Raw genomic sequence first — 24,342 nt, forward strand, 5'->3', positions numbered from 1 at the left:
ACTGGTACTTATTACCGGTAAGTCATCAAATTTTTTGTTAAAGTTTAACATAATCATACAGAAAACAAATAAATTTGAACAATAATAATGTATGTTGAATCTTTCGTACACTACTTTTAACACTTGAATATAAATAATTGATTAAGGATGGTATCAAGCAACACCGAAACAGCTGTAAGCCACACATGCTTACATAATTAACACGAGTAAGATCACCATTTAATCAATTAATAATAATAGTGTGTTCTGTATTAAATTATGGACTTATCAGTATTCTAAATGTTACAGTGAAGGGTAGAATTTTTCTCAAACAAACCGTTTGTTGAGCATCAAGGGATTTTTTCACCTTAAATCTCAGTCTTCATTTAATGATATAACCCGACACGGATTGCTTACAAGAAGCCATGTCATCGAGAGTTCGAGACATAATAAATTTAAATTTGTTACAAGCTGGTTCCTGAATATAAATACACGGTCATCAATTCGTTATATATCCTACTGCAGGGGTAAAATTATGGTACCAATCAATCTTCGTAGTGTATCCAGCCATTTGCTGACGTGTTCCACTATGTTTCACTATGAATTTCCTCTTCTTACAAATGATGGGTAAAAAGCACGATACTTGTTGTATATTTCAGCAGCCACATTCCAAAGATGAGGTGTATTCAATAAGTACTAGAGAGAATTGTCCAAAATTACAGGGATTGCAGATTTTAGATTAGTTCTATGGATGCTTGTGGCAGGGCAGTTTAAGAGGATATGTTCCAAATCTTCGTTATTGTTGCACCAGCAACAACTACTTAAATTAAAAAATTACAAAATTATGGTATTGGACATGAGATTCAAAATCTCAACTTGATCACTTCAGTTCATCACTCACTTTCATACTGGATCTAAAGATGAGCGCAGATACTATGGACATACCACAAAAGAAAGAAGTACAACATTACGATGCTGCGGGGGTACAAGGAACTGAACAAAGCCTTCTGCATCTGCTGTGAAGTTCTTGCACATGACAAGCGTTCTGCTCCATTCCCCTTTACCACGCACTTTCAGACAAAGCTGTAACACTTCACCGACTGCTGGAGTGTTATCTTGCTTCATCACTTTCACCTGCAAATACAAATTAAACACGGTACATTAATGTCTATAAATTTAAAATGTATTTCATGGCTATGAAGTCATTTAATGTTTGGAGATTGCAAGATTATAATGTTCTATCGTTTTTGTTTTCTGGCTAATTGGGATTCTTACGTTGATCCTGTCTTCTACAAGTCAGGCGTTTTTTTTTAGGAAACCTATATTAGGTAAGGCTAATGATAAACAGAGGTATAAATTTTCGGACAGGCTTAATATAGTTTGCTATGAACCTTATCATTTTTTATGCAAATCTAGTCTTTCAGGTAAAGCTCCCTGTAAAGCAGATTTGAATAATTTCAAGGGAAAAATTGTTCCGGGGCCGGGTATCGATCCCGGGACCTCTGGTTGAACGTACCAGCGCTCTGCCAACTGAGCTACCCGGAAACTCCACCCGACACCGTCTCAACTTTTCCCTTTTTATATCCACACAACTCACGTGGGCTGACGAAACGCCAGAGACCCACAATTTTTCCCTTGAAATTATTTAAATCTGCTTTACAGGGAGCTTTACCTGAAAGACTAGATTTGCATAATATATACGTCATTGTGTACTGTACGTTAACAGAAAACCACAATTCTAAGTCACACAGAGATTGTGTGCACTCGATGTGGGTCTCTGGCATTTCGTCAGCCCACGCGAGTTGTGTGGATATAAAAAGGGAAAAGTTGAGACAGTGTCGGGTGGAGTTCCCGGATAGCTCAGTTGGCAGAGCGCTGGTACGTTCAACCAGAAGTCCCGGGATCGATACCCGGCCCTGGAACAATTTTTCCCTTGAAATTATTCTTTTCATTTTTGATATCAAAGTTCTTTTATAACAATGATGTCAAACATGATGATAGTGGTGGTTGTGGTGGTGGTGATGGTGATGTCTTTGTTAGTGATGATAGTGACGATGATGATATTAATATCGACTATGACGATCGTAATTTAATGATTGAAGGAAACCATTTTATAGCTTTGTTAAAAGATATTTACAAATTTTAAGATGATTCCAGATAGAAATTTTTATCTACTAAAAATTTGTTACTGGTAGACTTCTTTGTCTAAGCGTCAAACAATTTACAACAGAGCTTTTACTTAGCTTCTCTTATGTATCAAATAAGTTGCCATTTTACTCCAATTAATTTTAAATAAGATTATAACACTGCAGAATTAGAATAACTTCATAGATTATGTAGTAAAAACAAAAATTGTGATTTTCATAAGTCAATTGTTGTGTATTAAATTACTTTCCAGTATTCTGAGAATTGAAAATTGTTGGGAATATCTGTAACATTAAACGAAAACTTAAATTTTAGACATTTGGATGCATTGGCTTTGTTTTTCTACAACTTATATATTTTCTTCAAACAATTTCAGAAATGCATCAATATTATCTCATTTGGTTTCATAATTAGGAAAGCAGCAGTCGTACCATTCATGAAGTTAAAGGCTGATTCACAATAACCGGAAACGGAAATGACAACGAGATCGAGAACGGGAATATTGTTAAAATAAATGTATTTAAATGTGAGCATTCACAATAGTTAATTGTGAATGCTCACACTTGAATACATTTATTTTAACATTATTTCCGTTCTCGTTTCCTTTCCCGGTTTATTGTGAACCAGCCTTTACATGTCATGTTACTGCAATATATAGGTAATAATAATAATAATAATAATAATAATAATAATAATAATAATAATAAATAAATTGTCAATTATAGTTATGAATGGAATATCTTAGAAAACCACATCTTTGAAGTAAATCTAATTAATATTGTGGCTGTATTTAAAAAACTAACCTTTCCCTTATATGGTAATCCTGGTTTAAAATACTGGGAACTATGCGGCAAAAATTCCAATTTAAGGGCTTGATGAATTACAGATGAGACAGAAGTTGAATTTTGAACATTCTTCGTTCCTGCTTCTGTCATGAAAGCAAATACCACAATGCTGTTGGGAGCAATGTCCCAGTCATGTAGTCCCAATTCTGCTCCGGTTATGTTAAATGTGTAACAGCCATCATTGCTGTGCAACTGAAACACAAATGCAAATTATAGTTGAGGTTCAGTTAACTGTAATAAGAAATAAAAGGCATGATCAAGGATCATGAGTGGGGCTCATGCTCCAATGGTGTGCTTGAGCGTGGGTTCCAATTTTTTTTAAGTTAGTTATTTAACGACGCTGTATCAACTACGAGGTTATTTAGCATCGATGAGATTGGTGATAGCGGGATGGTATTTGGCGACATGAGGCCGAGGATTCGCCATAGATTACCTGGTATTCCCCTTACGGTTGGGGAAAACTTCGGGAAAAACCCAACCAAGTAATCAGCCCAAGTGGGGATCGAACCCGCGCCCAAGTGCAACTTCAGATCGGAAGGAAAACGCCTTAACCGACTGAGCCACTCCGGTGGCTGGTTCCAATTCTCTTTGTACTGACTACCTAGTTAGTTTTTTTTTTCAAATGCTTTCACAACTGTAAGACGAATGTCAGATAATCCCAAGGTGAATCTTCTGATTCATCTCGCCAAAATTGTAATACCAGATTGCTATTAACAATTCCATCATCGGTAGATAATTGTGATGTCAATACAATGTTGTTAAATAACCAATAGAAAAAAGGAAAGAAGTGTAAATAGAGATAAGTAAGTCCTCAAAAGTGCTGCCTTGGTAGCTCAGTTAGCAGAGCATTGGCTTACGATAACTGCGGGACCAGGTTCGAATTCCGATGTCTACAAAAGTGCGACTTTTCGTACTCCTAATATAAGAGTGATAAGGCACAATAAGCCCACTAGAGACCGTAGTCCTAGCCTTCAGGTCCCTCCTCTGTACCAAAAAAAAAAGAAAAAGTCTTCTTAAGAAGATTCGGAATGCTTTATCCCTTCATGTTAAACTATATCCCATTTTCTTAGCTTTTGTCAAACACAAAATAATGAAATTTTTACCACGTGTACCGTAATACTCCCCCTCATGTGGTAATGTGACGTCCATTTTCGACCTTTCCCTTTCAAAATTCTCGTAAGTTTCGTCAATGGAACGGCGAAAATCGTAGTGAGAAAAGTGACCAACAGGCTTGGATGTTCATAGACACTTCCTCTCAGCCCCATATCTACTTTGAATTTATAACTTTTGTACATCTCTTTTATTCTTTCTGCTATGCAAATACCTGTACTTCAAGTTCGTCTTGATGGAATATACATTATACACTTAGGTTTGGTATGAATGTAAAATCTATCAAGGCTACAACTAATAGTCATTATTATATTTTATGCTTGACCATGCCGAAATGTAGTAATTATACACCTGGTAGTAGCCCTTTAATGCACCTCATTAAAGTACACCTATTCATTATAGTTCAGTTGTTCAGCCAAAGAGAAATCACCATTGTAGCATTATAAAAGCGCAAATATCGATTATTCTCGGATATGCAATCGAAAGACAACTAGTAAAAATTCACGGATGCTGGAAATCCAATACTGTCGCAGAAGGTTATGTTCTGTTACTATAATAATTAGCGTTAATTGTAAATAATATTCAAATAAATTCAATTTGTCATCTCGTTTTTCAAATCTAAATCAATTTCCAGGTTATATCAAGACTAACGTTCATGTTATTCTCAAGGTCAATGACATTCGGTCCTCGGAAAAAATCAATGCTTTCGCGTCTGCGCACATCTCACAATTTGGAAGATCAGTTCCGCTCCTCACTTAGATAACCATAACATGAATACTTATGAATAATTTCAAGATAGAAATATGGTCGAGCATAAAAAGTCGTATGAAACTTGCCTATAATGGTAATTAAGACGCTTGTATGAAAATTATGAAACTCGCTTGTGCTCGTTTCATAAACAAACATAATCGCGTCTTAATTACTACCATTATAGGCTCGTTGCATAATGTACTATTAGAAACTTATTATAAAAATGAAAGCAATAATTACCGTACTGTAATAATGAAATCACTAAATTAGGGAAGAAAATTAAATGAATATTATCATAACTTACTTCAGTTATTAGGTTGATCTCTGGTGGCTTTGTTTTCCGTTGCCGCCATGTTGGTGTCTGAGGAATGGCCTTAATGTGTAGCTGTCCTTTAACTGGTTGTCCATAAGTATATCTATGAATAATACATAATGAATCTCAGACATCAGATTTAACCATGCAAATCTCTTCAACTTTAATCTCTTTTTTGTCCTTACTTGGCACAAATATTCCAGGTCAAATAGTTTGCATCAGCAAGGATGTAGTCTGGAGCTTTTATGGTAACTTGAAATCTCGGAAGAATATATTCACGAACTTCAAATTTCTGGACATATGTGAAGGACTTATTTCTCTCGGCCTTTATCTCCCACATTCCCTATAGGAATAGAAGCAGATCGATTAATTCACTGTATATTTGAACAAAGTAGGTATATGAAATAAATTGGTAACATGCTCTATACACTGAACAATTATTGTCTTCAAGTGACTTAAATAATTTAGTTTATATAAGTTTTGATATCATTAGAAATGTATTATACAATAAGTGTGTTATGAGGGAAGAGAGTTTCTAATAAAGACCAAGATAAAAATACACATAAAGGAATTTTCTCTAACTTTTCTTACAGCGTATTCTGAATCTCACCGGACCGGTGGACAACAATGACGTCACACTGCAGCGAATTAGGAACAAAACTGCTGGAAGGATTGATGACTGTCATGGCGACTGTATAAGTTGTTGTCTGTGCTACGCTAGCAAAATTTTGCGAAATTTCCGTACTGCCATCTCGTACAAAGAAGAGAGAGCTTAAACAATTTATTTCTTGAACTGGTAGTAATAACTGGTCCGTTGACATGTTCGCTCATAGGCCATTAACATATTGTTTTTACGTTGTGCTCATTACAAACAATACAGCAGAACACACCGCCATGACACAACAGTACACGATGTCATTCGTCTGCTAATTCCCGCCCTATACAAGAACCAATCAGATTCACTGATGGTGGCTGATGGAGACTGCCACCACCTCTGCAAGCTGATGGCACCGGTGGAGCATCAATGACGTCATCGGTGGAATTCGGAACACCGTGATGCCATCGGATTGCTCACCGGTGAGATTCGGAATACGCTCTTACTAATAAGTCTAACTAACGCATGTTTTGAAGAGTTGAGTATATATTTTTCATTAGAACAAACAATGAAAAATATATAGAGGGTCATAAGTGAAAAAAGAGTAGTACTTAAAACATAACATTAGAAAGAAAGATATGTCCAGTGACAAAGAAATTTATGTTATAAACAAAATATAAAAAATATCAGTAAGTAATTGTTTTTTTCATATAATAATATAAATAATGACTGAGATTTAATGACTAAAGAAATATTTATATAAAGATTTATGACCCCAATGAAGTAAATTAAGGGATTTTGATTCCTTTCTGAAGGCTATACAAAGGAAACCTGAAACTTGATTTTTATTTTATAATGATTTGATAAATATGGGAATAATGGGACCTCATCAGCTCTGAAGATCGCTCCCAAGCTGAAACTAGTCAAATTAGTATTTATAAACTTAGTTCAATATTAACACGTGAAAGTAATCATTACCATATATTACTGTGTATTTCATAAGTGATATAGTGTTAAAAGTTGTGTAATCAAGATGCAAAATAATTTTACCTGTGGTGGTTCATGGGATAGTTGGAAACTGAGTTGCACTAATCCTTCTTGTGTTTTGACATCTAACCACTGTGCCAGACGAACTTGAGAAGGACTCTCTATCCATATCCTGTTGATCTAAAACATAGATATTTGTATAAACTTCGACATAAATTAATGATATCAGTTTCAGTTTGTAGGAGAGATTCAAAATCCATATACCATAATACTTATTTTAGTTTCAGCATTCAAGCCAGTCTTTCAATGCAAACCCAGCATTCTCCAATTTTCCCTCATTTTCGCCTCCCTCTTAGTTTCTGCATATGATCCATATATCTTAATGTTGTCCATCATCTGATATCTTCTTCTGCCCAGAACTTTTCTCACGTTCACCATTCCTTCCAGTGCAGTTTCTTCTTAGCCAGTGACCCAGCCAATTTATTTTTCTCCTCCAAATCAGTTTGTGCATTATTCTTTCTTCATCCACTCTTTCCAGCACAGCTTCATTTTTTATTCTATCTGTCCAATTCACACACTTCATTCTTCTCCGTGTCCACATTTCAAATGCTTCTAGTTCTCTTCTCTTCGTCGTAATGCCCATGTTTCTGCCCCCATACAATGCCACATTCCACACAAAGCACTTCACTAGTCTCTTCCTTAGTTATTTTTCCAGAGGTCCACGGAAGATGCTACTTTTTCTATTAAAAGCTTCCTTTGCCATTACTATCCTCCTTTTGACTTCCTGGCAGCAGCTCGTGTTACTATTTATAGTACTCCCCAAGTATTTAAAGCTGATCACTTGTTCTACTGCCTCACTTCGAATTCGCACGTTTGCCTTCTTTATTTTTCTTCCGACAATCATGGTCTTCGTCTTATTTGCATTTATCTTCATCCCATACTGCTCACAGCTATCATTTAGCTCCAGTAGCATATCCCTTAGTATCATCTCCTCTTCAGCTAACAATGCCATATCATCAGTAAATCTTATTCACTTTATTCTTCATCCGGCTATCACTCCTTCCATGTTCTGAAAACAGTTCTTCACTAAATCCTCCAAGTAGATGTTGAAGAGGGTAGGTGATAAAGAACCTTCTTGTCGTACTCTTTTCCCTATTTCACTTCCCTCTGACATTTCTTCTTCTGTCTGACTTTGATTCGTTATTTCATGTAAAGATTAATCTTATCTCTTCCCACTCCACACTAATTTTCTTCAGAATTCCATGTTTATTCCAATCAACTCTGTCAAAAGTATTTTCCAAGTCAACAAATACTACATACACTTCTTTATTTGTCTCTAGGTATCTTTCGACAACTATTCACAGCAGTCCAATTGCATCTCTCGTGCCATTTCCCTTCCGGAAGCCAAATTGCTCTTCTTCCAACGCTCCTTGCGACTTAGAATATAAACATCGATTCAGTATTCGCAGGAGAATCTTTGCCAAGTGCGATATCAGGCTGATAGTTCTGAACTCATTACATTTCTTGACTTTATTTTTCTTTGGTATTGGTAGCAAAATTATCTCCGTGAAATCTTCAGGCCATTCACCTTTCTCACATATTTCGTTGCATAATAATAGAATTTCCTTACCAAATTAAAAATACCTCTTAATTTCTTTCACTTTATCATAAAAGAAAAGAGAATTAATTAATGTATAAAATAATTTAATCTACAATAGAAATTCATTATTAACTGAAAAGAAGATTGCAATAGCGTCATGGTTAAGGCCTTCTGTTGCAAGCCAGAAGATCTCGGGTTCAATGAGGTTATGGTTTTCTTCCATTTATTCAATCTACGGCCCTGGGATCCACTCACTCTCCAGGGTAAAAGTTTTCATACAGGGTAAAAGTTGATCAGCACGCAGGACTGATATACCCACTCCTACTCAGTGCCAGTTGTCTCTGGAGATGGGAACCTTAACATCCCATTACTCCAAGTGCCTTTCTGAGCTTCTAACGAGATAGTTCACCTTTTCAAATAATTTATTGATATTGATGGAACGATTAAATAAATAAATAAACAATCAATCAATCAATGAAACAAACAAATAAAATAAATAAATAAATAAATAAATAAATAAATAAATAAATGAGTGAGTGAGTGAATGTATGAATGAATGAATAAATAAATAAATGAATGAATAAATGAATGAATGAATGAATGAACAAATAAATAAATAAATAAATAAATAAATAAATAAATAAATAAATAAATAAATAAATAAATAAATAAATAAATAAATAAATAAATAAATAAATAAATAAATAATCGAGTCAACAAACAAGTTTGTAAAATACAATTATTTAGATATTTAAATATGAGCTTAATCACTGTTTAATATATTAAGAGAAAATCAATTCAGCAAACTAGTCTGAAAATAAACCTCAAATTTCGACCCCCCTTCCTCGACCAAATCATCTGAAATCACTTGAAAACTCAATGGCACTTTTCCTTCCTTTTTAGCTCTGCTCTAAATTTTCATTCATGTAAATCACACTTAAATTGTGTAAAGGTAGTTTTTTACTATATATTTGTATTGTTACTAAAACTTCGTCTTAGATACATATACTTAGCTCTGGCAGCCACGTTTTGTCATTATGGTAGCAGAAATGAAGGAATGATTTAAAGGGTATAAAATAACTTAAGACTAGGAAGTGCCACTATTTTTGTAAATAGGTGTTTGGGTTCTAAGAGAACAGTAAACGGTAGTTAAATCAACAAACATACCAATAGCAAATTTTAATTGTCATTTAACACTTCTGATATAAATAGCCTAAATAGAATAATAAAAACGATTCGTAGTCTAATCGCATTTTTTAATTGAAACCTAATTGAAAAAAAAAATGCGGTCTGTTTCTTCTGAATTCGTATATCAGAGTCCATTACACGACGTCCAATATGTTTTACATTATAAAATCATGACAGAAGATATTAATGTCTGACTCCTATAGATTGCTTACTCAAGCATTGTTGGAAAACTTACTGGGCCAGTGACAGGCAGCAAGTCATGCGAGAGTGTGAGGATCCTGAACTTGACCTCTTGACCCGGCTTGTAGACTGGCTTGTCCGTCTGAATGAGAGTGATGTAAGGATCATGTTGGATATGCACTTCCTTCACACTGTTGATGTTGTAGTAATAGTGCTCGTCAAATCGCACCTTGAGATGTAGGCGCCCCCGCGACTGCAGTGTGAGTGGAATGAACAACTCCATGCAGGAGCCAACTCCTGAAAACATCAATGATATTGCATGTGCCTCAGCGTTAGGATTGCTATATCTAGGAAATAAAATAAGGAAAAATGCCATGTAGGCCTACACTGATCGGCAAAAAAAGGGGGATCACTTAATTTTTTAAGAACTATAATAATTTTATAGCTTCAATACCGCCATTAAAATGCTTTTTGTTTGCAATTTATTTTGAAGTTCTAAAGTGTTCTAATTTGTGCAAAATTTCAAGTAATGCATTTTATGGAGTTATTGAAGTTAGGCATATTTGAAAGGAAAATATTACGCAGAATATATGGACCCATAAAGGAAGGAAAAAGCTGAAGAATTTAAATAACCAAGAATTATACCAAGATTGAGATGGGTGGGTAATGTCATGAGGATGAACGAGAATGAGATGTCAAAAAGGATTATGGAATTTAAGCCTGATGGAAGGAGGAGAGTAGGAAGAACTAGGCTCCGTTGGATGGACAAATGATGTAAAGAAGCTTGGTATCAAAAGCTGGTGGAGTGTAGCCAAAGATCTATGGAGGAAACTCCTAAAGGAAGCCGAGCCCACACTGTGCTGTAGTGCTACTGGTGGTGGTGATGATGATGACTGAGGCGATGGTTTACATTACCACATGATTATGCCATTAAAACTGTCACTGTGCGCGTATCTTGCTCTAATATTGTGGGTCACCACCCCTATTGACAATGATGTCCTCCATTCATCACACTATGCTAATCACCAAGTCCTGCAACGATCCTGAGGAATGATGTTCCACTTCCCTACAATGGTGGCCGCATTTCGTTCAGGGTGTCGAAGTTGCGACGTCGGACACTTTGGCTGAGCATACTCCACAGGTGTTCAATAGGATTTAAGTCTGGGCTGCGTGCTGGCCAATAATGCTTGGTATCCCGATGTCGCGAAGGTAGTCTGTCATGTAGCAAGCAGCATGGGAGTATTTGTTGTCGTGCATAAGAATTAAATGTTTCCGAACACTAATTTATTACGAAAAATATTTCATTAAATGCCATCTATCACATCTGAAAATTAGGGTAGTTGTTCTGAAACACTCTGTATATGTGGGCTATTATGAAATGCTAAGTATTTCTTTCTTTTTAAATAATCATCAATACTACTACCCAATCATTCACAAGAATAGGAGTGGTAAGCACAATAATTCTCAGGCTGCAGTGTAAGCACAGTCTAGTACATAGTCACGAAGCTTGAGGTGATTTTTTGCATTTCTCGCGATACAATGCTCCAAGCGGTTAGCAACTGAGAGTACTAGGAACAATAGACTGTGCGATAGTAGCGATCCTAGTGGCTAGCAACTAAAGTTCAACTGTCATTGAATGCATATTCCCTATAAATCCCTACGTATTGAGCTTCGTGACTGTATTAAGCCTTCGTGTCCCTCCTCCGTACAAGAAAAAAAAAACTCAGAAGAAAAAATTTTGAAATGAAATGGTTCTCTGAACACTCGCCTATGTATAACAAGGACTATTTAGAACAAGTGACAGCTAATCCTTTTAAAAAAGAGATCCTTTGGCGGGCAGGGTAGGTAAAGATGGAGACTGCTTATCGTGCGAGACATGGAGCATTCCTAAGCATTTCAGTCCAAGTAGGTTTCTTGTACACTATTTATTTATTGAATAACATGCATTTTATCCCTATCAGGTTTAGTACGAGTTAATTTCAGTTTTAATCTTACGCACTAGTCGAGAGAGCAGAACTCACCTAATTGAAGAAATGTAGAACATCACGGTGGCAAAAAGCATATTGTAAATGTGCTAGACACAATTTGAACCCACGACCGCGGTCTCAAGCAGTTAAAACTGAGTATTAGCTTCTCAATACAACAATTAATACTAACTACCGTCGCGTCGTCTAGATACAGTCGGTATGCTTGTGACCTTCAGATTTTCGAGTTGTGGACGGAGAAATCTAACACATTCGGCTGCTTCCGCTGTTTTTTGTAGAACAAAAATAGAAACTGTTGCTATATGCCAAATATTCAAAACGAACAAATGAATACTGTGATTTTAGTGCGCAAGCGTGCATAGAACATGATGACAGTGTGGACTAGCGTAGACAGGAAGTGAAACATGTTTTACAGACTTATTTTAATTATGGTGGCAAGCTTTTATTAACAAAAACTTGGTGTGAACTTGCTGACTTTAACGGAATGAAGAAAATACTGCTCTGTACCTCGTGAATGACGCTTAAAAACATTTACTTTGAATGAGTGAGTGGAAGAAACAGACGGACATTTTACAGACTTGTTGGGCGCGAAATTGACCAGGTAAGCTAATATAAAGTGAAAATTATTAGCTAATAATATACACTGTGTAAGTCGTATTGTATAGTTTACATTGAGCATAATGTTCATTTTAGGAATTTAATGGCACAATATTTTAACAATGTAAAATATGTCTAATAATACGTAAGTTGTGGTACCCATATTTATTTTAGGAACAGATTCCCGCGTCCCGCGTCAGTCTTCCACGGAATCATTCACAATACGTGGAACGTTCCAACAAAAATGTGCGAATAATCGCGTTAAAACACAATACCGGTACTGTATGTAAACATATGATTTAAATTACAGAAATACCTGAAGTAGTAGTACTGTTAAGTTACTTTGCACTAACAGATTCTAACATAAGCCTAGTTAACCCAACCTAACGTAACGTAACATTGGAAAATTAGTTCTCTTACAACATATCATATTTCCGAATTACCAACGAATTTTGTCATACTTGTTCTGTTTTTTAACAGTCGATGAAGTGCGTGTCCATGACAATGTAGATGTCTGGAAATGTTATGGAAACGTAAGCCTTAATTTTTATTAGGAAATTCATTTAGTTTTAGCGATCTCCAGTATTATTTCGAATATTGATACAGAACAGCATTGAGAAATCTGTTAAATGATTTTATTTTAAATTAATGTGACACATTCGAGTAATAAAGGAAACGCCTTTTAATTCATCGGTAAGCACATCGATGACAAGGCTCGTGATTGACTGACCCGTGTTAGCTTACTACTGTAGAAGATGATAGAAGACTATCGTGATGCGTTTTTTGTGTTTTTACACGATGCGTTTTTGTTATGCTTAATTTTAATGTTGGTAAACTTCATTGAAGTAAGAAACTTCTCCGGTAAGCGAATATCTACTTCTTTTTAATTGGTTTATTTTACGACGCTTTATCAACTGGTATGGTTATCTAGCGTCTGGGTGAAATGAAGATGATAATGCCAGCGAAATGAATCCACGGTCCAGCGCCGAAAGTTACCCAGCAATTCCTCTTAATGTGTTGAGGGAAAACCCGAGAAAACCTCACTCAGGTAACTTGGCCCAACCAGGATTTGAACCGGGCCCGCTCGTTCCACGGTCAGGCATGCTAACTGTTTCTCCACAGCTGAGGACTATTATGTACTTTTATTTGATCAAATAGAAATTGAAAAGTAGTACGTAATTACAGTAAATGTTGGTAGTTTACCAGAATGCTTCACTGTCAACTGATTCTTAACAAAAAATGCATGCGTATTGAAGGCCTACCAAATAAACGAAAACCGATAGTGCAGGAAAAGTCATTGCTCCATAGGAATTTATTTTAATGCAATTAAAGAAAGTTCTTTCTTGAATTTTTGCCGCGTAGGCAAAAAACAGCTTATAGGAGTGACACATTGATAGAAAATTATCCTAAATGTTTACTATCTGCAGATGCATGAGATTTATTTCACTACCCTGAATAACTGAGATTACCTATATTGGTTGATTTGTAATGCAACATCAGGGGGTACGCAGGGCGGGGATTACCGGGTTTGAATCCGTCCCCCTTGAACTTTTTGTAAACATGACATATTTAGATGTCAATATTTTTTTAAATCCATAATCGTTTCCCCTTCTCTAATTTTTTACTGTCAGAGTAACAAACATAAGGCATAGTCCCTCTACCTCTCCATTATAATCCCTGTGCTTGGTACTGCGGCACGTTCGAATTATAACAATGTTAACTTTATTATAGAGAGATCTACCACCTAGTACGTACCGACCTTGTAATAAAATGAAGCTGACACAATATGAAATTTAACTTTGTGTGAAACACAGGAGTAGGCTACGTGCCGGCACCGAGTTTCCCCTTCTCTCTTCCTCACCATCATCATCCTTACCCATTCCCTACACTACACTTACACGAACACCTATGTATATGAAGGGGAAAAGGAACTGGCTACCCTACCCCATGATCTCCTGGCCTAGTTTCCTTATGAGTGGTGCCTGTTGGAGTCATTGGTGAGGTTCAGACCTTTCTTCGGACAGTTGACTAAACACAACAAAACAACATAACCTACTACACCATGAAACACGAGAAACCCTATCAGGTCTGTAAGATATAATGGATGGACAGGAATACCATACTATTTGTGCCGGCTCATTCATCAAGGATAAGTTAAAGACGAAACTGTTATATTATTAAGATTTTGTTCGTACAATAAAGTATGAATTGGATAAAGAATCTGAAGATCGTTCGTGCTCGCGAGCACTTTTTTACTCGCGTGACGAGAGCACCAAATGTAATTAAAAGAACACCAGGTTGAGAAAGCCTGTTTTAAATCATTTCTATCATATTGTTATTATCTTTATGCTCGACCATGCCGAAATGTAGTAATTATACACCTGGTAGCAGTCCTTTAATGCATGTCATTTAAGTACACCTATTCATTAAAGTTCAGGTTTTTTATTATTCTCGGATATGCAATCGAAAGACAACGAGGGAAACGTCACGCAGGCTGGAAATCCAATACTGTCGCAGAAGGTTATGTTCTGTTACTATAATAATTAGCGTTAATTGTAAATAATATTCAAATAAATTCAATTTATCATCTCGTTTTTCAATTCTAAATCAATTTCCAGGTTATATCAAAATTAGTTCGTGTTATTCTCTAAATTACATCAAGGTCAATGACATTATTGTTCCTCGGAAAAAAATCAATACTTTCGCGTCTGCGCACATCTCACAATTTACGAGCTATGCACAAGGTCACTTCCGATCTTCAGTCTGATACGAATAAAATGAATACTTCTGAATAATTTCAAGTTAGAAATATGGTCGAGCATAAAAAGTCATATGAAACTTGCCTATAATGGTAATTAAGACGCTCGTATGAAAATTATGAAACTCGCTTGCGCTCGTTTCATAAACAAACATACTCGCGTCTTAATTACTATCATTATAGGCTCGTTGCATAATGTACTATTATACGGCGCATTTCAGTATACTAGTACTTTATTATGAAAAAAAAGTTTCATTAAGTGCCCTCTATCACATTTGAAAATTGAGGATAGCTTAATTATTCTGCAACACTCTGTATTAAACAAATTATTCTTAATCTGTTGTACGCTTCTTTAGAAGCTAGTGCTACAATTCTACACTTGTTCCATCTTAGGTGGTTCAAGGAAAATGACGGGAAGGTAGGAGAAGATGGGCGGATCTGCATACTGGACATGTGTATGAGAGAATTTTGACTGCATGATATGCTTATAGTTTAATTTTAATTAGACATTTGCATATAATTAAAGTTGTAAGTAATAATAATTCTTACCATTTTTAATTTTGTGTTCCGTGGATGCAATCTTGTCATCTGAGTCCGGATGCAATAGATCAACACTGACGTGAGCTAGCCCTGTCACGTTGTGCAAAGACAAGCACACAGATTCAATGCTGTTAGCTAGCAATCTCTTCGGAGCCGTGAAGACGAAGCCTCTGAAAAACAAAATCAGGAATATCTTACTTATGGACAAGTTCAGCTTTAATTGTGTAGCTAAAAAACTAAATGCAACAGAAATAATATTGGATGAACTGAGATCAGATTAACATTTATAGCACTTCAGCCACAATGAGTCTGTGATACTTATTTGAGACCGCGACTGTGGCTCAAATGTTAGTGAGCTGGTCTTCCATCCAGTCGGACAGATACACCGCGAAAGATGACAAATGACATGTCGAATAGAGTTAATTAATGGTTAAGATTGGATAGGAATCGGGTCATGATTCTATTTTAATTCATTTAGAAAACCACGAAAACTCAAGTCAGCTTATGAAGTTCGAATCTCCGATCTGCCGAGTACAAGACAGATGCGCTAACCACGACACCATCGTGCTTGGTATAATTTATAGATAATGCATAAATTAAATTTCGTGTGAAGTCAGAAATAAAATGAAACTGTATTACCTTTATTTTCATTGTAAATTTTACATTTATATTTAATTTTTGCTTTTGAATTTGAAGAATCCTTGCGACAAATGATATGAGGGAACGACGTCCACCTCTGTGGAGTAACTAACGGTTGGCATGTTTTACTGTGAAACGAGCGAACTCTGGTTCAAATCCTGGTTGGGACAAGTTATCTAGTTGAGGTTTTTTCAAAAGTTTTTCCTCAACCAATTGAAGTAGAATTGCTGGGAAACTTTCGGCGTCGAACCTTGGACTCATTTCGCCATCATAATTACACTTCCCCATCATCATCATCATCATCATCATCATCATCATCATCATCATCATCATCATCATCATCATCATCATCATCATCATCATCATCATCATCATCATCATCTCCGTTTCCTTCCCATATTTCGGGCTTGTTCCGAACTTGGATCCCGTGGTATGTGGTAATTAGTTGCTGGTGGTAGTGCTATGTAACGGAAGCTCTCTCATGGGGCTCATAGTGCTCATGAGATGAGGGGTTGATGTACCGCAGTGATGCCTATGCGGAAAATTAAAGGAACTCTGTAGGGTGTAGGGGAGGTTGGTGCGATCCGCGGTGGAATGTGTAGCACGGGGGATCTTAGAACATGAACGCTTTATTTCCTCTTGTTTTATAAATCCCTCCGGTGGCTGAGTGGTCACACTTTCAGTCTGTCAACGCAGGTGGTCCGGATTCGAGTCCCGGTGAGGCTGGGATTTATCTAAAGTAATCTCACTAGAGGTTTTGATATATCTAGAGCAAATCAAAACTCAAGTGGGATTTAATTGACTCTTACACGATTAGAAGAAAATATATAAAGATTAGAAGAAATAAAGTACTCTAATATAATAAAATATTGACTTACGAAAATACTAAACTGTCTTCAAATGTATTATTCTACCATCTCATCATTACAAATATTTCGCTAGATGGCAGTAGTATGTTATGATGATTAGAGCTATTCTCTTGTTACCAGTTGTGCCAACTGTACGATCTTCATTGAACTCTATGGACGATTACTAGTACTAGTCAAGAAGGCTTTGTTGATTCAGGTTCATTTTTATTAAAAATTTGCATTCCACTTCAATTTTATCAATATAATATATTAAATAATCTCTGATACGTGACTATCTAATATCTCATACAGCAGAAGCTATAATGCTATAACATAACCTAAATATGAGTAATATAAACAAGATAAATGATAGAAACATTTTAATTAAGGATGATGAAATAAACATTAATCATTTTAAAAGGTACTATTATTGAAGGTACAATGTTGGCAAACAAAGAAACAAATGCTAGGGAGGTGATAAAACAAACAAATGCTAGGGAAGTGATAAAAACAAATGCTAGGAAGGTGATTAAAATTACAGGATAGACAGCCATGATTGGTTGAACTACGTCGTTCCGTACCGTTTTATTGGTCAAAAGCAGTATGACGTAGTAAAAGAATAGTAATCGAAAAATAGATAGTGACACTTGTGGCGGACAAGGTCGCAGTTTGGAGTTTTTTCGGGATTCTTCTGTTACCCCATACTAGGCATCTACATAATTCCATCAACATTTCTTCCCGAACGCCGGCTGACGACGCACGGAGGGGGCTAGCCTAGGGACGAGTGGAGTTATCTGCTCGAAACTTGAGTATGCAGCGAACCTTAGTGTAGTCGGCCGGTCTAGCGCCTAGCTTGAGGGTTAACGCAATATATCTTGAAAGATCACAGTGCTGAGTAGTAGTGCCTTCCTCCCGAAATTCCATTCCATTCCTTGTTTTATAAACTCTACTTATTACTCGACCGAGGCCAGTGGAGTCCTGCAGCCAGGATCGCCACTTGTACTGCTCCTACGTTCGTAATGTCATCGCAGTAGTTCACATTACGCCCGCGGCTCCACTCGCCTCGGTCGAGTAATTGTGATGCGCGGTCTATTTTGTTTTTGTTTGGAATTTCATACATCCCATACCAGAACACACTGAACACCAGACCTGTAGGAAGCACACAGAAACAGAATGTACGGTGCGTCACCCGTGGTCTGTCTCCACCCCACTTGTAATTACATCCTAACCAAAGGTAAACAAGAGCGTCTACATGTAATCAGACTGTTCTGATGTGAGGTTGTTGTTACACGATAGTATGATGGCATTCCAAATTTAAGTAGCTTGGGCATCATCCATTGTAAGCAAGTTGTAGAAAAAAGAGTTATAACAAGGAAATAAAGCGTTTTTGGATCCATGTCCATATAGCATATTTTTATTCTCTACTAGCCGTACCCGTGCGCTCCGCTGCACCTGTTAGAAATAAATATAAAGTAATTACATAATTAAAATAGGACGTTTGATCCAGGGAACAACTTTTACAACAGCGCAAGATAATCTGCTTCGCTCATTACCCGATTTTTTTTGCATTGCAATATATTATATTTTATGTATTTTAACACGATTCAATTGAGCATAGTTAAAATTTGAATTATAAAATAATGGATTGCTAAGCTAATGTACTATTACTGCATACTAAATCAATACACTCTCGTTGTTCGTTAATTCTCTGAGATTAAAATGAGTGTACATAAATATTATTTTAAGAAATACAGAAAATGAATATACAAAATAGCCTATCAAATTTTCTGTGCATAAGAAGCTATTTTAATCTTAACTGTCCTCGATTTACTCAGACGTTACTGTAATAACATTATAGCATTATGTCCATCTAGAGAAAGTACACTTTCCAATGGTGAAATAATAATTAATTATACAAATCGGTTAATTTAGCTTCTGATATTACTTCATACAAACACAGAAACATTCTCTGTAGGCTATGTTTAATAGCTTTCGATTGTTGATGTCCAAGGCCCCTGTTTCGATTGTTGTTGTCCAAGGCCCTTTATAGACGAATTCATTTGTTCTTAATTCATTGCACCGTCTTAGATGGCGTTATTTTGATTTTAAAACTCATTTACCTCATTAAATATCAGTCCTATCAAAATTTTGTAAAGAATAAAACTTATCGGAAATCATTTTTAAAGAAACTTCTTTTGTTATGTAACATTTTTCACAAAAATCAATAATAAGCGAGATATTTCGATTTATTTAATTCAGGCCCCCTTATAACCCCCTTTTAAATCAAGTATTTTGAATGCCATATAGCCTAAAATCTAAGTTACAACGAACTTAATTTATATTCCAATTTTCATATAAATCGGTTCAGCCATTATCGCGTGAAAAGGTAACAAACATACAGACAGACATACAAACAAAAATGTCAAAAATGCGATTTTCGGTTCCAGGGTGGTTAATTATATATGTTAGGACCAATTATTTTTGGAAAATCGGAAATTACCAGAAAAATGACGATAACAGATTTATTATTAGTATAGATAAGCGAGGAAAGTTTCCCTAAAGTTTTTATGTATCTTTTTGTTACAATCTATACATGAGTATAAAAACAATCTGTGTCTCTCATTATCGGGCAGTAGGCTACATCTCACTTGACAATATGTGTCAGAGGAAAAACAATTGTTTGTATGCATCTGATGTCTGATTACTGTAATATGTAGCTAATCGGCGATGTATGCAATGGAGGGGGAAAGGAACTGGCCACCCTACCCCATTATCTCCTGGCCTAGTTGCCTCATTAGTGGTGCCTTGTTGGTATCACTTGTGAGGTTCAGACCTGTCTTCGGACAGTTGACTAAACAATTCTCTCTCTCTCACTCACACACACACACACAAAACATGCAATTCTCAGACCATTCGCTGTCAACATTTTAGGAATCTTTGGCTTCATGAGTATAAATACGGAAACAATTATTTTCAAACTGCAATAAGCTTATATAAAATCGTCCACACCTTTGGGGTAACGGTTAGCGCGTCTAGCCGCGAAACCAGGTGGTACGGGTTCGATTCCTGGTCGGGGCAAGTTACCTGCTTGAGGTTTTTTTTTTGGGATTTTCCCTCAACCCAATATGAGCAAATACTGGATAACTTTCGGTGTTGGATCTCGGACTCATTTCACCGGCATTATCATCATCTCATTCAGACGCTAAATAACCTAGATGTTGATACAGCGTCGTAAAATAACCCAATAAAAATAAAAAAAAAGTTACCTGGTTGAGGTTTTATCCGGGGTTTTCCCTCAACCCAATATTAGCAAATACTGGGTAACTTTCGGTGTTGGACCTCGGACTCATTTCACCGGCATTATCACCTTCATCTCATTCAGACACTAAATAATCTAAGCTGTTGATAAAGCGTCGTAAAATAACCTACTAAATTAAAAAAAAAATGAAAAAAAAAAATATAATTTCAAAGATTCCGCTTAACTGATAAACACGTTTGCCCAATTGAAGGTGTACCATAACTCTAATTTTTAAAATAAATAGTAAAGAAATAGTGAAAATAAATAGAATTGTTAATAGCCGTTATTCTCATTTATAGTAGTGCATCTGCGCAAGGATTTGTATTTCTACCCCAGTGTCTTATTCAGTTTCCTTCTTCTGTACTATGGGTGGCTTCGAGAGCTTTCCTACATTTGAGTTATTATATGTATTTCGCCTTGTGTTACTCAGTCCGAAGATTTTCGTAATTTGGTATTACTCGTAGCATATGAAATGTTTTAATGTGTGTCCTCTTAAAGGTCTCTGCATAATGTCCTCTAGTACAGGAAGTATTAGTATAAACGAAATAAAAAGAGTGCGTTACTTTTTGTGAGGGATGCGGATGTTGTAATGTGACCTCACTGACTTCCCACAAAGAAATACTGATTCAATTGCTCTGTGGTATCGGACTATTACGGCGCTTGACTTGGGTGATCATTGGACTGTTCGGCTCTAACTTGCGTGGTGGGACGGAAACTGCTGTAAATTTGTAAGTAGAAGTAATTTTTTGATTTTAATTTTATTACGATATGTGCAGATATGCGGAAATACACTGTTCAGGTTGAAATACAGTGTACCTTAGTAGACTATATGTTAGTCAGTACGAAAGCGTCATAGTGAGGTTACGTCGTATACAAATGTAGAAATTAAACTCCTGCAGTTTTACGTTTATTAAACTAAGTTAATGGAGTGTATTGAAACTTAAACCCAGAAACTTAAAACAAGACTTCGAAAACTGAATTTTATCGACTGATAATTAATTCTCGGCACAGATTAATAAATGGAACTCCATTTATGATTAAGAAACGTAAGTAAACTGTATATAAATAAATATATTGCGTGTATGAGATTAATAAACATTTTAAATATAACAATTTCTCCCATAAGGATTTTCTTATGGAAAATGCTGGAGGTCTGGTGGCGAGTGTCTGAAGATACATCAGTATGAAGTAGAAACGTTGTAAAATTTAAAACTATTTATACGAAACTGTTTATAATATTAAAATGGTGCTTCTCAGTGTCGTATGATGTTCGTTAAAAATTGTGAAAATAATTGCTTATTTTTTATGTTCTGTAATATACTTTGGCGTCAGTTTATCGATGATTTTATCTTCTGTCGACACGCACACCCACTCTCTCTCTCTCTCTCTCTCTTTTCCCCTCCCTCCCCCCTCACTCCACTTACCCTCCCCCTCCCTCCCCTTCCCCTTCCCCTTCCCTCCCCTTCCCCTCCCTCCCCCTCTCTGAGGGGAAAGATCTCGGTTCGATTGTAGTACAGGAGAATATATTTAAAATGTTTTTTTCTATGATACTCGTAGAATTAAAAGAAAAATAAAATAATATAACATACTGGATTTTGAAGTTATTAGAGCTATGAATTTAATAGTTTCATACATCGCCCTCCCCCTTTTGTAAAAAAAAAAAAGGGGGACAACCAACAAATCATTAATTTTACAGTATGAGCAAGAAACCTATCTTAGCCGAACTTCTCTCTTTATTGCAAATGAGCCATTGAGCTATCAGACTTGCATTAATACAAAAAAACGACTAGTCTTAGTTGCAACAATTAAATCTTTCAGATTTTAAAATTTACTAATAGTTTTTTAGTAGACTATATTTAATTGTTTTAGAAAAAAATCACTTGGACCCTTTTTACATAACAGGGGCGATATATAAACGCATCGGTAATGCCGTAAACAACAATGTTGACGTCCATAGTTACAAAAATAATTCGAAAAATTTAGTGCTCTAATGCTGGAAGGCCAGCAAAGACATTTAGTTATGTAGGCCTAAAATTTGATTTAGTTCACTGTTGTGGAGTAATAGTTAGCACGTCTGACTATGAAATAAGCGGGTCCGGGTTCAAATCCTTGTTGAGGGTTTTTTCTTTAGTTTTCCACTAACCAACTGAAGCAGTATTGCTGTGTAACTTTCAGCGTTGGACCTCTGACTTTGATACCGGAAATTATAACAAATCATACACAGACTGTAATTATTCAACTCAAAATAATTTCTTCTGAAGTGAAAATTATATTGAAGTACGAAGAGAATTGATGTCGCGAAAATGATGCAGTGGTAAGGAATCCATCTAGAAATAAACTCAGGTCCCTTTTCCGAGAAGTCTTTAGATGAGTAAATAAACTGCAACATTGCATGTTTTCCTTACGATAAGTTTGATTTTATATCACTTACTGGCTTTTAAATGTTTCATCAGGAAGTTAAGTTGCATAATGTCGCATGGATGTAAAAAATTGCATCATTAGCTGACATCATTTTTTTAGCTAATTATATTTCGTCACAACGCAGTCTATTCAGTTAAAACAGGAAATATGGAATCACGCTAATATAAACTGGAACATATATTCAGAGGTTTGTACCCGAGCATTTCCTTTCCATGGGGCTCACCCAGTTCCTATGTGCATGTTATGTTTATCAAGCCCGGACACATTAACGCCTAATGGCTTTTCGTGCCCACTCTTACATTGTCTACTCTGTTTTCTTTTTCTGTTGTTTGTCTGCGGTTTCACGAAACATTCTGTTGAGAAGTCTGCAGTCTTAAGTTAGTCAGTACGATGGGCCGTCAAGACAAAAAAATAGGGGAGTTGATGGAACAAACTGGCAGTCGTTAAATGTACCCTGGAGCTTTCCGAATAAGGAACAGGTTTCTTTCGCGTGCTATAAAAAGAAAGAAATTGTTTATTCTCTTCCAAAGGAAAGATTTCAATCATCTTTGACAAAATCGTGGCCCTCAGACGGATTTGACCTCGCAGACGACTTATCTAGCAAGTCTAGAAAAAATGGTACCTAAACTTCATACTACTGAGAACAAAAACTGTCGTTATTAAATGTTATTTTTAATAATTACAATAGAGCAGGGGTCGTCAGCACAGAGCACGCTGGGGCTAGCCTCTCTTACCCGCGGAAAACGCAGTGCACTATTGTGCTCTCGTAGCTGCTAGCGGGTATGCTCTCTATCTCTCCCTGTTGCACGACAGTGCACACGGGACGGCACCGCGTACCAATTGCACATTTCAGCGAGTGCTGACGACCACTGCAGTAGAGCATCGATTAACCGAAACAATTGGGAACAGGGGGTGTACGAATAATTGATTTTTCGGATAACCGATCATTTACGAAAACAAATTGTACCGGTGTAATAGGAACAGTATGAATCAAAGAAACGCTGATATTAAACACAAAACTGTACATATATATTTTGTATCACACGTCTTGCAAATACGAGTAACACAGAACTGACTAGCCTAGTTTGACAAGTTCAAAATGGCCATTAAAGTAAAATTTACTGACTGGAACGCTTTTGGTTAACCCATGTTTCGGATAATCCAGGGCTGGGCATCGGGAGCGGAACTAGGCTCTAAACGGGGACGCTTAATATTCATCCGTCACTGAATCAACGCTCCGCGGTGTTCGGCGGGGAAGAAAGGGGATGAAGAGAAATCATATGGCTCCCCGTGAGAGAGTAGAATCCGCTCTTGCTGCCCAGCCCTGGGATAATCGTTGCTCTACTGTATTTATTTACATTTATTTTAGTCTAAAGAAGGTACTTGAAAACTATGAGTAGGCTGTTGCCTTAGATCGGCAAAAAAATTAATGAGCCCAAAACCTATCTCCATTTACAGAGCCAATTAAGGACCGTACCTGGTGACATTTAAACATTTTTTCCTATCCACAAAGCGTTAAATGGTACTTTTCCTTTGAAGTTCACATATCGATTCCGAACTACAT

At 36.3% G+C, this 24,342-nt stretch overlaps 2 protein-coding genes across 7 annotated transcripts in view; one reads left to right on the forward strand and one right to left on the reverse strand.

Annotated features, from left to right (window-relative positions):
* Positions 1-24,342, reverse strand: part of LOC138712422 (alpha-1-inhibitor 3-like) — a 118,705-nt gene that overhangs the window by 44,691 nt on the left and 49,672 nt on the right. For all 3 annotated transcript variants that reach the window (XM_069844216.1, XM_069844218.1, XM_069844217.1), the window contains exons 2-8: positions 15,582-15,742; positions 9,748-9,989; positions 6,788-6,904; positions 5,328-5,485; positions 5,134-5,245; positions 2,928-3,161; positions 925-1,113 (exon numbers count right to left, since the gene is read on the reverse strand). In XM_069844216.1, the coding sequence (XP_069700317.1) occupies positions 925-1,113; positions 2,928-3,161; positions 5,134-5,245; positions 5,328-5,485; positions 6,788-6,904; positions 9,748-9,989; positions 15,582-15,742 (1,213 nt within the window). The remainder of the gene's footprint in view (positions 1-924; positions 1,114-2,927; positions 3,162-5,133; positions 5,246-5,327; positions 5,486-6,787; positions 6,905-9,747; positions 9,990-15,581; positions 15,743-24,342) is intronic.
* The window catches only part of LOC138712423 (uncharacterized), a 216,227-nt gene continuing 203,928 nt past the window's right edge, over positions 12,044-24,342 (forward strand). For 2 of the 4 annotated variants that reach the window (XM_069844228.1, XM_069844219.1), the window contains exon 1: positions 20,945-21,085. The gene's annotated coding sequence lies outside the window, so the exon portion shown is untranslated. Of the gene's footprint in view, positions 12,279-20,940; positions 21,086-24,342 lie in introns of those variants that run through there. The other 2 variants (XM_069844220.1, XM_069844229.1) reach the window with 2 other exon arrangements.

This window comes from Periplaneta americana, chromosome 13 (genome assembly GCF_040183065.1).
Source record: "Periplaneta americana isolate PAMFEO1 chromosome 13, P.americana_PAMFEO1_priV1, whole genome shotgun sequence".
In the NCBI taxonomy this organism is placed as follows: domain Eukaryota; kingdom Metazoa; phylum Arthropoda; class Insecta; order Blattodea; family Blattidae; genus Periplaneta; species Periplaneta americana.